This window comes from Nerophis lumbriciformis, linkage group LG33 (assembly GCF_033978685.3).
Source record: "Nerophis lumbriciformis linkage group LG33, RoL_Nlum_v2.1, whole genome shotgun sequence".
Taxonomy (NCBI): Eukaryota; Metazoa; Chordata; class Actinopteri; order Syngnathiformes; family Syngnathidae; genus Nerophis; species Nerophis lumbriciformis.
The window spans coordinates 10,990,195-11,004,411 of NC_084580.2; the positions used below are offsets into that span (position 1 = coordinate 10,990,195).

The following is a 14,217-nucleotide window of genomic DNA, read 5'->3' on the forward strand; positions in this document are numbered from 1 at the left end:
ACAGATCTAGTGCAATATGGCATTGAAATAGGAGCGGGTGCATTCACGCCCGAACGAAAACATGGGAAAATATTTTCCTATCAACTTCAACGTTGTCCGATTGCGCGTGTATATGCTTTGTCGACGTTACAGCAACATTACTCAACTTTACCCGTACAAATATATATATGTGACACCAAATACAGGCAGAAAACGTGTAAATTTACAGTGTTTAAAAACGCGCATCTCTACATTACCATAACCCGAACGCAGCAAAGCACCAGCCCTACTGATGACAGCCAATAGTGACTGCAGCTAAAAGCTAAAGCTGTTAGCCTCATGCTAAGAGCGGTGACTGGCTCTTGTTTTTACGCCTCTCTTGTCCCCTTACCGTCCGGCGTGTGTGTGCCCCCTAAACATGGCGGTCTTTAGAGTCTTGTGTCGAGCCGATACTTTAAAACACCTGTCTGGTCCTTGCAGAACCGCGTTCAACTTTGACAAGCGTCCCTTGAGCAAGGTCAGTATATGCATGCATTGTACATACTATTGTTTTAGATCAGATCCTGCACATTTCCCCCTATATATCATTGTCATTGCAATGTAAGTTCTCTCTGTAAATATTGGCTAACGTCATCATGTTGTTTGTCACACTTCGCAATGTTATACAGTTACATTTGGCTAATAATTATGGCTCTTTTACAGTTGTGTTGTGCTTTATGGCGAACAGTTATGCCATTGGAGGTCACAAATGTTTGCATAACTCACCTCCACTACTATTTACAGATTAACTCCATCCATCCATCTTCTACCGCTTGTCCCTTTCGGGGTGCTCTAAAGTTAAGTTAACTTTAAAGTTAAAGTACCAACGCGTGGTGAAATTTGTCCTCTGCATTTGACCCATACCCTTGATCACCCCCTGGGAGGTGAGGGGAGCAGTGGGCAGCTGCGATGGCCGCGCCCAGGAATCATTTTTGGTGATTTAACCCCCAATTCCAACCCTTGATGCTGAGTGCCAAGCAGGGAGGTAATGGGTCCCATTTTTATAGTCTTTGGTATGACTCGGCCGGGGTTTTGAACTCACACCCTACCGATCTCAGGGCGGACACTCTAACCACTAGGCCAGTGGTTCTCAAATGGGGGTATGCGTACCCCTGGGGGTACTTGAAGGTATGCCAAGGGGTACGTGAGATTTTTTAAAAAATATTCTAAAAATAGCAACAATTCAAAAATCCTTTATAAACATAAATAAAAACCTATCTTTTTTTCCAAATAGTTCAAGAAAGACCACTACAAATGAGCAATATTTTGCACTGTTATACAATTTAATAAATCAGAAACTGATGACATAGTGCTGTATCTTACTTCTTTATCTCTTTTTTTCAACCAAAAATGCTTTGCTCTGATTAGGGGGTACTTGAATGAAGAAAAATGTTCACAGGGGGTACATCACTCAAAAAAGGTTGAAAACCACTGCACTAGGCCACTGAGTAGGTAAAGCAGTGTTTTTCAACCTTTTCTGGGCCAAGGCACATTTTTTTCGTTGAAAAAATCCCGAGTCACATAAACCAGCAGAAATCATTGAAAACTCAGCAGCCGATATTGACAGTAAAAAGTTGTTCCGGCAAGTGTTGGATATGAATTCAAACCATAACCAAGCATGCATCACTATAGCTCTTGTCTCAAAGTAAGTGTCACGACCTGTCACATCACGCCGTGACTTATTTCGAGTTTGTTGGTGTTTTCCTGTGTGTAGTGTCTTGCGCTCCTATTTTGGTGACTTTTCCTCTTATGTTGGTATTTTCCTGTAGCAGTTTCATGTCTTCCTTGAACGCTATTCCCCCGCACCTGCTTTGTTTTCGCAGTCAAGACTATTTAAGTTGTGCGGACGCTATCCTTCTTTGTGGGGACATTGTTGATTGTCATGTCATGTACGGATGTACTTTGTGGACGCCGTCTGCTCCACACGCTGTAAGTCTTTGCTGTCGTCCAGCAATCTGTGTTTGTTTACTTTGCAGTTTTAGTTTCGTTTTGCATAGCCATCCCGAAGCTTCAATGCCTTTTCTTAGCGGCACTCGCCTTTTATTTATTTTTGGTTTAAGTGTTAGATACCTTTTTACCGACAGCTGCCTACCGCATATTGTGATCACGACAAACCATGTTCCTGACATCTACAAAGTAATTAGCTACCTGCTGCCACCTACTGATATGGAAGAGTATTACACGGTTACTCTGCCGAGCTCTCGACAGCACAAACACTCAACAACCGCACATTTGCGGATTATAATTACTGGTTTGCAAAAAATATTTGTAACCCATCCATCCATCCATCAATTTTCTACCGCTTATCCCCTTCGGTGTTGCGGAGGGCGCTGGAGCCTATCTCAGCTACAATCGGGCGGAAGGCGGGGTACACCCTGGACAAGTCGCCACCTCATCGCAGGGCAATTTTTAACCCAATTAGGTGAAATTACATAATCTCCCACAGTGGCACAGTGGTTGAAAAACACTGCTCTAAAGAATGTTTTCCATTATGTTTGCCTGTTTTACTTTTACATGCTATGCATTTTAACTAAGTCATCTCATTGAAGCAACTTCGGGGCCATGCAGTGCAAACATTGTCAATAATGGGTGTAAATCAATGCTATTTGCTTTGAAATCGGGACAGAACAGCAATTGGTGTTGCAAAATGTGAATAAGTGTATTTTGCAATAGTGTAGCACTGCATTGCATTGTGTCCTATAGTTTGCCTTTCAAGGTAGCCAAATATTAGAACTTAGACTTAGACTTACTTAGACTTAGACAAACTTTATTGATCCACAAGGGAAATTGTTCCACATAGTAGCTCAGTTTCAAAGGGTGGAAAGGGTAAGGGTGGAAAGCATAATGCAGGTATTTAATAGACTAAAAATGTACCATAGTAGCAATAAAAAAAATAACATATGTAATATTTACATATTATATATGGTATGTAATATATACTGATATATTATTATATTATATTTTTTTATAATGTTTACAATATATGAAAAATCCCAATTACCATGTACAATATTACAGTACCATGGTTCTCGCCCGGAAAAGGGTGGAGTGCCATCTCCAGGTTGGGGAGGATATCTTGCCCCGAGTGGAGGAGTTCAAGTACCTCGGAGTCTTGTTCACGAGTGAGTGGATCGTGAGATCCACAGGTGGATCGGTGCGACGTCTTCAGTAATGTGGACGTTGTATCGATCCGTTGTGGTGAAGAAGGAGCTGAGCCGGAAGGCAAAGCTCTTAAATTACCGGTCGATCTACCTTCCTATCATCACCTATGGTCATGAGCTTTGGGTTATGACCGAAAGGACAAGATCACGGGTACAAGCGGCACAAACGCCTCCAACTGCGTGCCAATAATTTGGCCAGCTTTCCGGATCAGTTTGTCAATCCGGTTTACGTCCCTTTTGCTGGTGCTGCTTCCCCAACAAACCACTGCAAAGTACAGGGCACTGGCCACAACAGACTGAAAAAAGATCTCAAACAGCTTGCTGCACACATTAAAGGACCTAAACTTCCCCAGGAAAAAGAGTCTGCTCATGCCCTTCTTGTATACAGCTTTGCTTTTGTCCTTTTAGTCCAGTCTGCTGTTCAAGTGAACTCCCAGGTACTTGTACTGCCCCACTACTGCCACCTCGCAACCCTGGATTTTGATGGGCTCCACGGGTCATTTTCTTCTCGAAGTCAATGACCAGCTCCTTGGTCTTGTCCACATTTAGGAGCAGATGGTTCGCCTGAGACCACTCCACAAAGTCAGCGATCAGTGTCCTGTACTCCAATTCCTGTCCCTCTTGTAGAATGTAGAAAGCACCCTCTTGTGATGGAGTTTAGTTCAGTCCCATTTGTTGCAGGATTTGTTTATCTTATCTTCCTCTTTCCACATAATGTAAACTGAATGAGCTCTTTACACAGTGCAAACATATTAGCTACCTCCCATGCCTTTGGCTGCTGTAATCTACTTCAACCTGCCACAGTTTACATGGTAAACATATTTGTTATGCAGTTTTACAGCATCTCTTTGTTGTTCTGCTATTCACAGACATGCAGCTGCTACTTTTCTACCTCCAACCAGAGAAGTTCACAGTTCTACTCCAATCCGACAGATGCGGTCAAAGACATCCCGGACGGAGCAACTGTACTGGTGGGAGGTAAATCCCACGTGCAAAAAAACCCCCCACAAAGAAGCCTGTTCAAGTGTATAGTGTAGAACAGTGATTTAAAGGGGAACTGTACTTTTTTAATTTTGTTTTGCCAATCGTTCATAATCATTATGCGAGACATGACGACAAATGTATGTATTTTTTTTTTATTGCATTCTAACTCATAAATAAACTTAAATATAAGTCCTCTTACAACAGAGCCAATGGAAGGTCCTCTATTCCGCCCATCAAACCCAATAAATAACCATCCAAAAACCGCCAACAATACTCCATTTACATTTCGTGACTTGAATATTAATTAAGTATTAGTGATATTTCTATTATAGGCGCTAATGCAGACAAACTATTTAAAGCGGCGCCGTGATCCTAAGCTCGTGTGCCTATATTGACATCATTGAGTGGTAAACGGTTTCCTCGCTTCCATGCTCGTGGAAGTTTATTGTAGATCATATATGCTTCTCACCTGGATAGTATAAGGATGAGGATGTAGTCTTACAAGTTGGTCAACGTTGACAGCCATACAACACCCGGAAATGGCGAGAATGACACGAAAAGACGCTTGGTCCCACCCTCCTTTTCTTCGCGACGATTATGAGTCATTCTTCATCTAAACGGGACTATAACAAGATTCTATCAATCAGCATCGTAATGACAGCAGACTTTGTACAGTAAGTGGTGTTTTATTATGCTTGTTGTCTCTCATGAAGTCTGCAGTGAGTAATAATCAGTGATGTTGTTAAAAAAAAAAAGCAAACGTCGTGATGCGTTTTTGAAATTAATGCTTCGTGTATGCTTAAGATGATCAAAATAAATAAATATTAAATGTTATTATAAATGTGCCCTTTACTACATTATATATATACTTACAGCATGTATATAAAACCTTAATAAACACATTTATTTACTATCTAGAACAGTGGTTCTCAACCATTTTTCAGTGATGTAACCCTGTGAACATTTTTTTAATTCAAGTACCCCCTAATCAGAGCAAAGCATATTTGGTTGAAAAAAGAGATAAAGAAGCAAAATACAGCACTATGTCATCAGTTTCTGATTTATTAAATTGTATAACAGTGCAAAATATTGCTCATTTGTAGTGTTCTTTCTTGAACTATTTAGAAAAAAAGATATAAAAATAACTAAAAACTTGTTGAAAAATAAACAAGTGATTCAATTATAAATAATGATTTGTACACATAGAAGTAATCATCAACTTAAAGTGCCCTCTTTGGGGATTGTAATAGCGATCCATCTGGATTCATGAACTTAATTCTAAACATTTCTTCACAAAAAAGAAATCTTTAACATCAATATTTATGGAACATGTCCACAAAAAAATCTAGCTGTCAACACTGAATATTGCATTGTTGCATTGTAATGAATGGAATAGCCTACTTGATTTGATGTTCAGTTTATGAACTTACATTCATATTTTGTTGAAGTATTATACAATAAATATATTTATTAAGGATTTTTGAATTGTTGCTATTTTTAGAATATTTAAAAAAAATCTCACGTACCCCTTGGCATACCTTCAAGTACCCCCAGGGGTACGCGTACTCCCATTTGAGAACCACTGATCTAGAATGCATTAAAAAGTGTGCTTGTCTTGCATAAGGATTGTGAATGATAGGCACAATTCCAAAAAAGTGCAGTTGCCTTTTTAAACAAGCCAGAGGTTTTATTTGACAAATATTTTATATTTTTCCCCACTGTAACATTATACACATTTTGAACACTAACACTGTTTGTATAAAGTAAAATAAAACACTGCACTTTAATCAATGAAGATGAAGCCCGCAGACCACTAGTGGTACACGTTCTACAGTTTAAGATTCATTGGTGTAGGATTTAGAAGTATTTTATCTACAACATGCAGAGCATTGGTCTTCGAACATTTATTTACTACAGTATTATTTGTTTGTGTCAGACTTCTGTTTACATGTTGACGTCAAGTTTACTGTTATGACAACAAACATCTACTATAGTTTGGTCATTGGTTCACCACTTTATTGCAATGCGAGCATTAACTATGTCTGCTACACAAATCCCCCAGCGCATATTTATAGTCCGGTCACCTGAGACAACTATAAACATTTTCCATTGTGCTGTCCTGCCGCTTTGAAAAGAGCCCATGCAGGTAGAGAAATACGCGTCACACATGCCTCTTTTAACGCTCAGATCTTGCAAAATAGCCGCACTGGAGTGCAAAAACTACAGTAGTAGATATTCTGGTAATTTACTGTATATAATCTGGATTCTTATTTTCTTTGATGATGTTTACATCTGCATGTGTTATTCTCATCATCTAAACTTTTTTGCAGTTTTGGGTGTGAAAATTGTAATTTCATTAAAGGGGAACATTATCATAATTTCAGAAGGGTTAAAACCATTAAAAATCAGTTCCCAGTGGCTTATTTTATTTTTCGAAGTTTTTTTCAAAATTTTACCCATCACGCAATATCCCTAAAAAAAACTTCAAAGTGCCTGATTTTAACCATCGTTATATACACCCGTCCATTTTCCTGTGACGTCACATAGTGATGCCAACTCAAACAAACATGGCGCATAGAACAGCAAGCTATAGCGACATTAGCTCGGATTCAGACTCGGATTTCAGCGGCTTAAGCGATTCAACAGATTATGCATGTATTGAAACGGATGGTTGTAGTGTGGAGGCAGGTAGCGAAAACGAAATTGAAGAAGAAACTGAAGCTATTGAGCCATATCGGTTTGAACCGTATGCAAGCGAAACCGACGAAAACGACACGACAGCCAGCGACACGGGAGAAAGCGAGGATGAATTCGGCGATCGCCTTCTAACCAAGGATTGGTATGTGTTTGTTTGGCATTAAAGGAAACTTACAACTATGAACTAGGTTTACAGCATATGAAATACATTTGGCAACAACATGCACTTTGAGAGTGCAGACAGCCCAATTTTCATCAATTAATATATTCTGTAGACATACCCTCATCCGCGCTCTTTTCCTGAAAGCTGATCTGTCCAGTTTTGGAGTTGATGTCAGCAGGCCAGGGAAGCTAGGGTCGATATTTTTCTCTCGATCATCTTCGGTGGCATAAGGGACGGTGTGAGCCAAGACATCCAGGGGGTTTAGCTCGCTCGTCTGCGGGAACAAACTGCCGCCATTGCTTGCCGTGCTACCGAGGTCCTTTGTCCCTGAATTGCTCACACACTCCGGCAGATTCAATGGGGGTCTGGCGGCAGATTTCTTTGACTTTATCGTTGGAAATGCATCTGCTTTGAGTGTCGCAGGATATCCACACATTCTTGCCATCTCTGTCGTAGCATTAGCTTTCGTCGGTAAAGTGTGCGGAACAAACGTCCAATTTCTTGCCACTTTCGCATCTTTGGGCCACTGGTGCAACTTGAATCCGTCCCTGTTCGTGTTGTTACACCCTCCGACAACACACCGACGAGGCATGATGTCTCCAAGGTACGGAAAACAGTCGAAAAAACGGAAAATAACACAGCTGATTTGACTCGGTGTTTGAGAAAATGGCGGATTGCTTCCCGATGTGACGCCACGTTGTGACGTCATCGCTCCGAAAGCGAATATTAGAAAGGCGTTTAATTCGCCAAAATTCACCCATTTAGAGTTCGGAAATCGGTTAAAAAAATATATATGGTCTTTTTTCTGTAACATCAAGGTATATATTGACGCTTACATAGGTCTGGTGATAATGTTCCCCTTTAATGTGCCATACTGATGTGTTGTGATTTGTGTCATAATATAATAGTTACGATTGTTGTTGTGCTGTTATTGCTATTTAGTTACTCAGGTTATACTATGAGTTAGAGGTGTGTTGACAGAAACCACCACCATGTCATTTTGCATGCAAAGATAAGTTCTCACAGATGCTATCTGCTGCGTGATTCTAGTCAAAACACATACAGTGAGGAGAAATATGTACATGATTCCCTGCTAATTTGGTAAGTTTACCCCATTACAAAGATATGGACAGTCCAAAATTTCCTCAGTCCCCAAATATAAGACACTTCATCTTTTTCTAGGGTCAATAAGCTATAAGATGTATTAGCCTTGTGTTGTGATTTATCCTGTATTAGCATTGAAAACGCTACATCTTCTTGCAGCTAGCAAGCTATTTATGCCATTGGCAACAGCAAATTTGAATCGACACAGCAAACTTTCAGTGCAGTCGTGTCTTACTTAGTCTTACCATTGATGTCAGTGAAAGAAATATCGATCACAGTAAGTCATTTACAAAGTCGGATGGCTAAAATACCTACCGGTAATTGAAAACGTCTCAATTTGTTACCTGGTCGCTCTCTCTTTCAGTAAAGTACTTGGATTGGTTCAAAAACCTTACATATTTCTTCTATTTGTCCTCTATCAAAGGCTTTGGATTATGTGGCATCCCTGAGAATCTCATCAGCAGTTTGCTGAAGACCGGTGTGAAGGGACTCACTGCAGTCAGCAACAATGCCGGGTAAGGGATATTGACCCTTCATGCACCCATTCTTGATATGTTTATATTGCAGTATTGACATTTTTTCCTATTTTGCATTGCAGTGTTATTTGTGTCAGTGCTAGTAGGGTGCACAATGTTTTTTGCAATTTCCACAAAGTCACCTGCTTTCTGGCTAGACCGCTGCTTTCACAAAGATATTATTTTTCATTATTGTCTGTGACACATGATAAGGAGGCATAATAATAATAATGATATTTATATTGGGATAATCTAGTCTAAATAAAGAGGCAATCAAGTGATGTCCATTTTATTGTAGTAATTGTCCTTTTGTGGTGCCTTAGCTTTATGAAGACAAAACAAAACAATAGAGCTTGACGATATGGCAAAAAAAAAAAAGATCACGATTATTTTTTTCATATCATCCGATCTCGATTAATATCACAATTTATGTCTTTTTTTTATTAAAGTGGATTGTCCCGTGCAGGATTATAGCAAGTACCACATCATTACTGTTTACTACTGCAGTATCTTGTAATAGACATTTCTACCATGTTTGATAGCGATAATATATGATAACAGCTGACAACTGTAATTTTGTTCATATCTGTAGTTGTGTTCACTAGAGGTGCAACAGTACAGGTAACCCACGCTACGGTCCGTACCTGGTTTTAAAGCCATGGTTTTGCTTCTTTTTTGGTACATTTTGTGGGAGCCAAGAGAGCTACTTTTCTTACCTCTCAAAGTTTTTTTGTTTTTTTTTGCTTGTCATCCCAAACATTCTGCAGTAAACAAAGTATGATTGGTGTAGTGAATACTATAAGACTTTTATTTCAAGTTAACATTTACTCAACAACACTTTCAAATGGTAAATTACTATTTGTATTCTTCAATTACTTGTATACATCAGTGCTTCTCACCAGTGCTTTGGCAAACAAGCAGGGTTTTTTTTTTAAACTCATTCTGTATCTTATATTGAATGAAATTACATTGAAGTGCAGTTTGAATTTAAGGTACTGTAAAATAATGCATACCAACACATAAAACAAGTTTAATGATTATTGTGTTTCAACTTCGATGCTAGTGTTAGACATGTTTCTTAATTTTGTTCTTCTGGGTTGCACTTCCAGCTGTGTAAGGGGAAGAGGCACATCGCTGGTTAAACATTCATTACGTCGTGACAAGCCTCACTTTTGAGATCGTGGAACGGGAGGTCACGCACACGGACACACTTCCACACAAACGCACGCAAACATACACAAGCACGCACACACACACATTCACAGACACACACAGGATCACGGTTAATAATTGCTGGATTATACCAAACATTGTTGCTTCCCTACTGTTTACTACTGCTATAACTTCTAAAAGACTTTTCCACCATGTTTCATTGAGGAAATATGCTGACCGCTGATCATTATGATCAAACTCAAATTAATCGCGATCAACAATCACAATCATATAATATCCCAGCCCTACTTCACACCCTTTGTTTCACAAAATAGGGTAAGACTTCTGTTGTGGGCTTTGATTTTGTTGAATGTGCAACCATGTTATTTGTATTGTGAAATTGTGAGCCAAAGTCAACATATTGTAATCGTCAAACAAGTTTGTGCATTTCACTCCAAACCACAAGGTGGCATCAAATTAACAGAATGTAATTATTCCAAAGGCCAGAATTCTTCTCAGCATACACTGTAAGGCCAGTATTTATATAGAATAAAATAGAAAAATAACAAAATAAATATATTTACAAAATTGCAAATATCAGTGGTGTGTTACTAATACTATACACCCCGTGTTTAATTCACTCACAATGTAGCTCCTCCATTAATGAGCAGTTTTCTGTATGGTTTCAATATATTTATGTGATGTTTGGCGTGCCAAGTGAAAAGCTTTGGCATACTGTATTTGGTCCATCTCTGAACTAGAGTTACTCTAGATCAGGGGTCACCAACGCGGTGCCCGCGGGCACCAGGTAGCCCGTAAGGACCAGATGAGTAGCCCGCTGGCCTGTTCTAAAAATAGCTCAAATAGCAGCACTTACCAGTGAGCTGCCTATATTTTGAAAATGTTATTTATTTACTAGCAAGCTGGTCTCGCTTTGCTCGACATTTTTAATTCTAAGAGAGACTACCACTCGACATCCATTGCATTCGGTCTCCCCTGGGGGGGGGGGGTTACCCACATATGCGATCTTCTCCAAAGTTTCTCATAGTCATTCACATTGACGTCCCATTTGGGTGAGTTTTTCCTTGCCCTTATGTGGGCTCTGTACCGAGGATGTCGTTGTGGCTTGTGCAGCCCTTTGAGACACTTGTGATTTAGGGCTATATAAATAAACATTGATTGATTGATTAATTGACAAAACTCAAATAGAATTTGAAAGTCCAATAAAATATTTTAAAGACTTGGTCTTCACTAACTGACAAAGAAACAGATAACAGATTTGGTGTCCAGTTCAAAGTGTGACATGATTTATTTAAAAATTTGAGAGTTGACTTTTGTATTTTACATGAGTTATTATTTGTACAAACATGGTGCAAAGTAATTCATGATTTGTTAAAAAATGTTAGTGGCTAGCTAGTTAAAATGGGATATTGTGCTTTCACAAGACTGTCTTAGAAGTGATCATTTGAAAATGTTCAATTTGAAAAATGTGTACTTAGAGACAATATAAAAATAAAGTGTTCCATATTGATATTTATCTGTTTCTATATATATTTATTGTGAGAAATCATTAAGATGATGAGCAAGATAAATATCATTGTATATTAATAATAACATAGAGTTAAAGGTAAATTAAGCAAATTGGCTATTTCGGGCAATTTATTTAAGTGTGTATCAAACTGGTAGCCCCTGCGATGAGGTGGCGACTTGTCCAGGGTGTACCCCGCCTTCCGCCCGATTGTAGCTGAGATAGGCTCCAACGCGCCACGCAACCACAAAGGGAATAAGCGGTAGAAAATGGATGGATGGAAACTGGTAGCCCTTCGCATTAATCAGTACCCAAGAAGTAGCTCTTGGTTTCAAAAAGGTTGGTGTCCCCTGCTCTAGATGTTGACACTTCACTTCTGTAAAGGACTTTATTTGTTTATGTACACGATTCACAAGCCTTCTGAAAGTCAAATGTGTTCTATTTCTTTCCTCAGAGTGGATAACTTCGGCCTGGGTCTGCTCCTTCAGACCAAGCAGATCAAGAGAATGATCTCATCTTACGTCGGTGAGAATGCAGAGTTTGAGAGACAGTATCTATCTGGAGAGTTGGAGGTGGAACTGACTCCACAGGTAGGTTGGGAAACATTTTTATGAAGGATTATCTCTTCTCAAGGGACAATACTACAGAAATTAAACGTGTATATACTTAGAGTAGTCAGTGTGCATCAAATTATTGACTCTTGAGCCTTAGTTTGCACATAGTCATTGTCAGGTGTACTCACTTATGTTGCCAGCTATTTAGACAATGGATGTGATTGATATGTGTTGTCATTTTCAGTGGATACTAAATCAATACTGCTCTATCAATCAATCAATCAAAGTTTACTTATATAGCCCTTAATCAAAAATGTCTCAAAGGGCTGCACAAGCCACAACGTCGGCTCAGATCCCACATCAGGGCAAAAAAAAACTTAACCCAATGGGAACAATGAGATACATTGGAAGGGACCGCATATGTGGGGATCCCTGGCTGGGTGACCGGTGCAATGGATGCCCAGTGGATACAGTTAATAATGTGAGAGTGCAGTCCACAGTTTGGCCAGCAGGGGATCCTCTTTCATGTAGACCAGGGGTGCTCACACTTTTTCTGCAGGCGAGCTACTTTTCAATTGATCAAGTCGTGGGGATCTACCTAATTCATATATATAATTTATATTTACTTATTTATGAAATATATGTTTTTGTTAACAAGTTAAAGGTGTTTAATGATAATGCAAGCATGTTTAACACATATAGTTACCGTAATATTGTTAAAAAATTAAAGGTGTTTAATGATAATACAAGTATGTTTAATACATATAGTTAATATTGTTAACAAGTTAAAGGTGTTTAAAGATAATGCAAGCATGTTTAACACATATAGTTAATATTGTTAACAAGTCAAAGGTGTTTAATGATAATACAAGCATGTTTAACACATAGGTAATATTGTTAATAAATCAAATGTGTTTCATGATAATACAAGAATGTTTAATATATATAGTTAATATTGTTAACAAGTTAAAGGTGTTTGAAGATAATACAAGCATGTTTAACACATAGTTAATATTGGTAATAAGTTAAAGGTGTTTAAAGATAATACAAGCATTTTTAACACATATAGTTAATATTGTTAATAAGTTAAAGGTGTTTAAAGATAATACAAGCATGTTTAACACATATAGTTAATATTGTTAACAACTTAAAGGTGGTTAAAGATAATACAAGCATGTTTAACACATATAGATTCCTTTCTTTCATGAAGACAAGAATATAAGTTGGTGTATTACCTGATTCTGATGACTTGCATTGATAGGAATCAGACAGTGGTGCTGATAACGTCCGCATTTTCGAATGGAAGAGAAAAAAAGTCCTCCTTTCTGTCCAATACCACATGAAAGTGGTTGGTTTTTGGCATCTTATTTGTCCAGCTTCCGTACTCCTTTGTATACACTTTACAAGAAATACATTGTCGGCAAACTCCGTAGCTTGCTAGCTTGTGCACGCCAGCTTTCTGAGACCCTTATTTTGTTAGCGCAACTGTGCAGTCGGTCTTTGGAGTTTTGACGACAGGTACGGCGCCAGAGTCTGTTGAAATAAAGTGTTTCTCGCCTTCCTGTCGGTAATTTTAATGAGCTGGCAGCAGCCAGCGTCATCTCAGAAGACCCTCGGGTGCTGTGAATGTCAATCAAGTGACGAAAGTGACGTCATAGTGAAGATTTATGATAGCTCATTTTTAGGACTATTTTTTTAATGCCTGGCTGGTGATCGACTGACACACCCTCCACGATCGACCGGTAGCTCGCGATCGACGTAAGGAGCACCCCTGATGTAGACAACCCGGGTCACGACTTCATACAAATACAAATCTATTTTGTATACAATCGTCTAGGGATGTTCTAATCAGGGTTTTATGCTGCCTGCCGATTCCAATACTGATCTTCCATGAGTGAGATCGGCCGTTAGCGATACCGATCACATGTATTAAATGTACATTTTTCAATTTATTTATGGCGAGTGCTATTGACAGTTAAAAGACAATATTCAAACTAGTTCCTTATTTTCTTTTATTGTTTCATCAAAGCAAAGTAATGAGTACAAAATAACTAAACAAAAGCAAAAACTACTATTGGTTACTCCATTTAAATCCTTTGGTTTTTGCCCTCAAATTCCTCCTGTGTCCAAGGAATTATTCCCGGAGTTATTATTAAGAAATACTAATATTTATCTAGTCACTCTTGTATTGATCATATAGTGATAATACCTCTGGTATCGACAATTGTTATATTATCGTCTCTATAGACTCTTATTAATGTACTTGATCATTTCTTGTTAATAGCTGCTTGCTTTCTGCTGCAACAAGTTTCCATCTACACTTTTTAAAGTTTACAAAGCA

General features: G+C 38.7%; 1 protein-coding gene across 1 annotated transcript in view; it reads left to right on the forward strand.

Moving 5' to 3' along the window:
* The first annotated feature begins 279 nt into the window (after positions 1–279).
* oxct1a (3-oxoacid CoA transferase 1a) overlaps positions 280–14,217 on the forward strand; it is a 148,980-nt gene continuing 135,042 nt past the window's right edge. The window contains exons 1-4 of the mRNA XM_061928216.1: positions 280–496; positions 4,049–4,157; positions 8,552–8,642; positions 11,777–11,912. Of these exons, the coding sequence (XP_061784200.1) occupies positions 398–496; positions 4,049–4,157; positions 8,552–8,642; positions 11,777–11,912 (435 nt within the window). The 5' untranslated portion in view covers positions 280–397. The remainder of the gene's footprint in view (positions 497–4,048; positions 4,158–8,551; positions 8,643–11,776; positions 11,913–14,217) is intronic.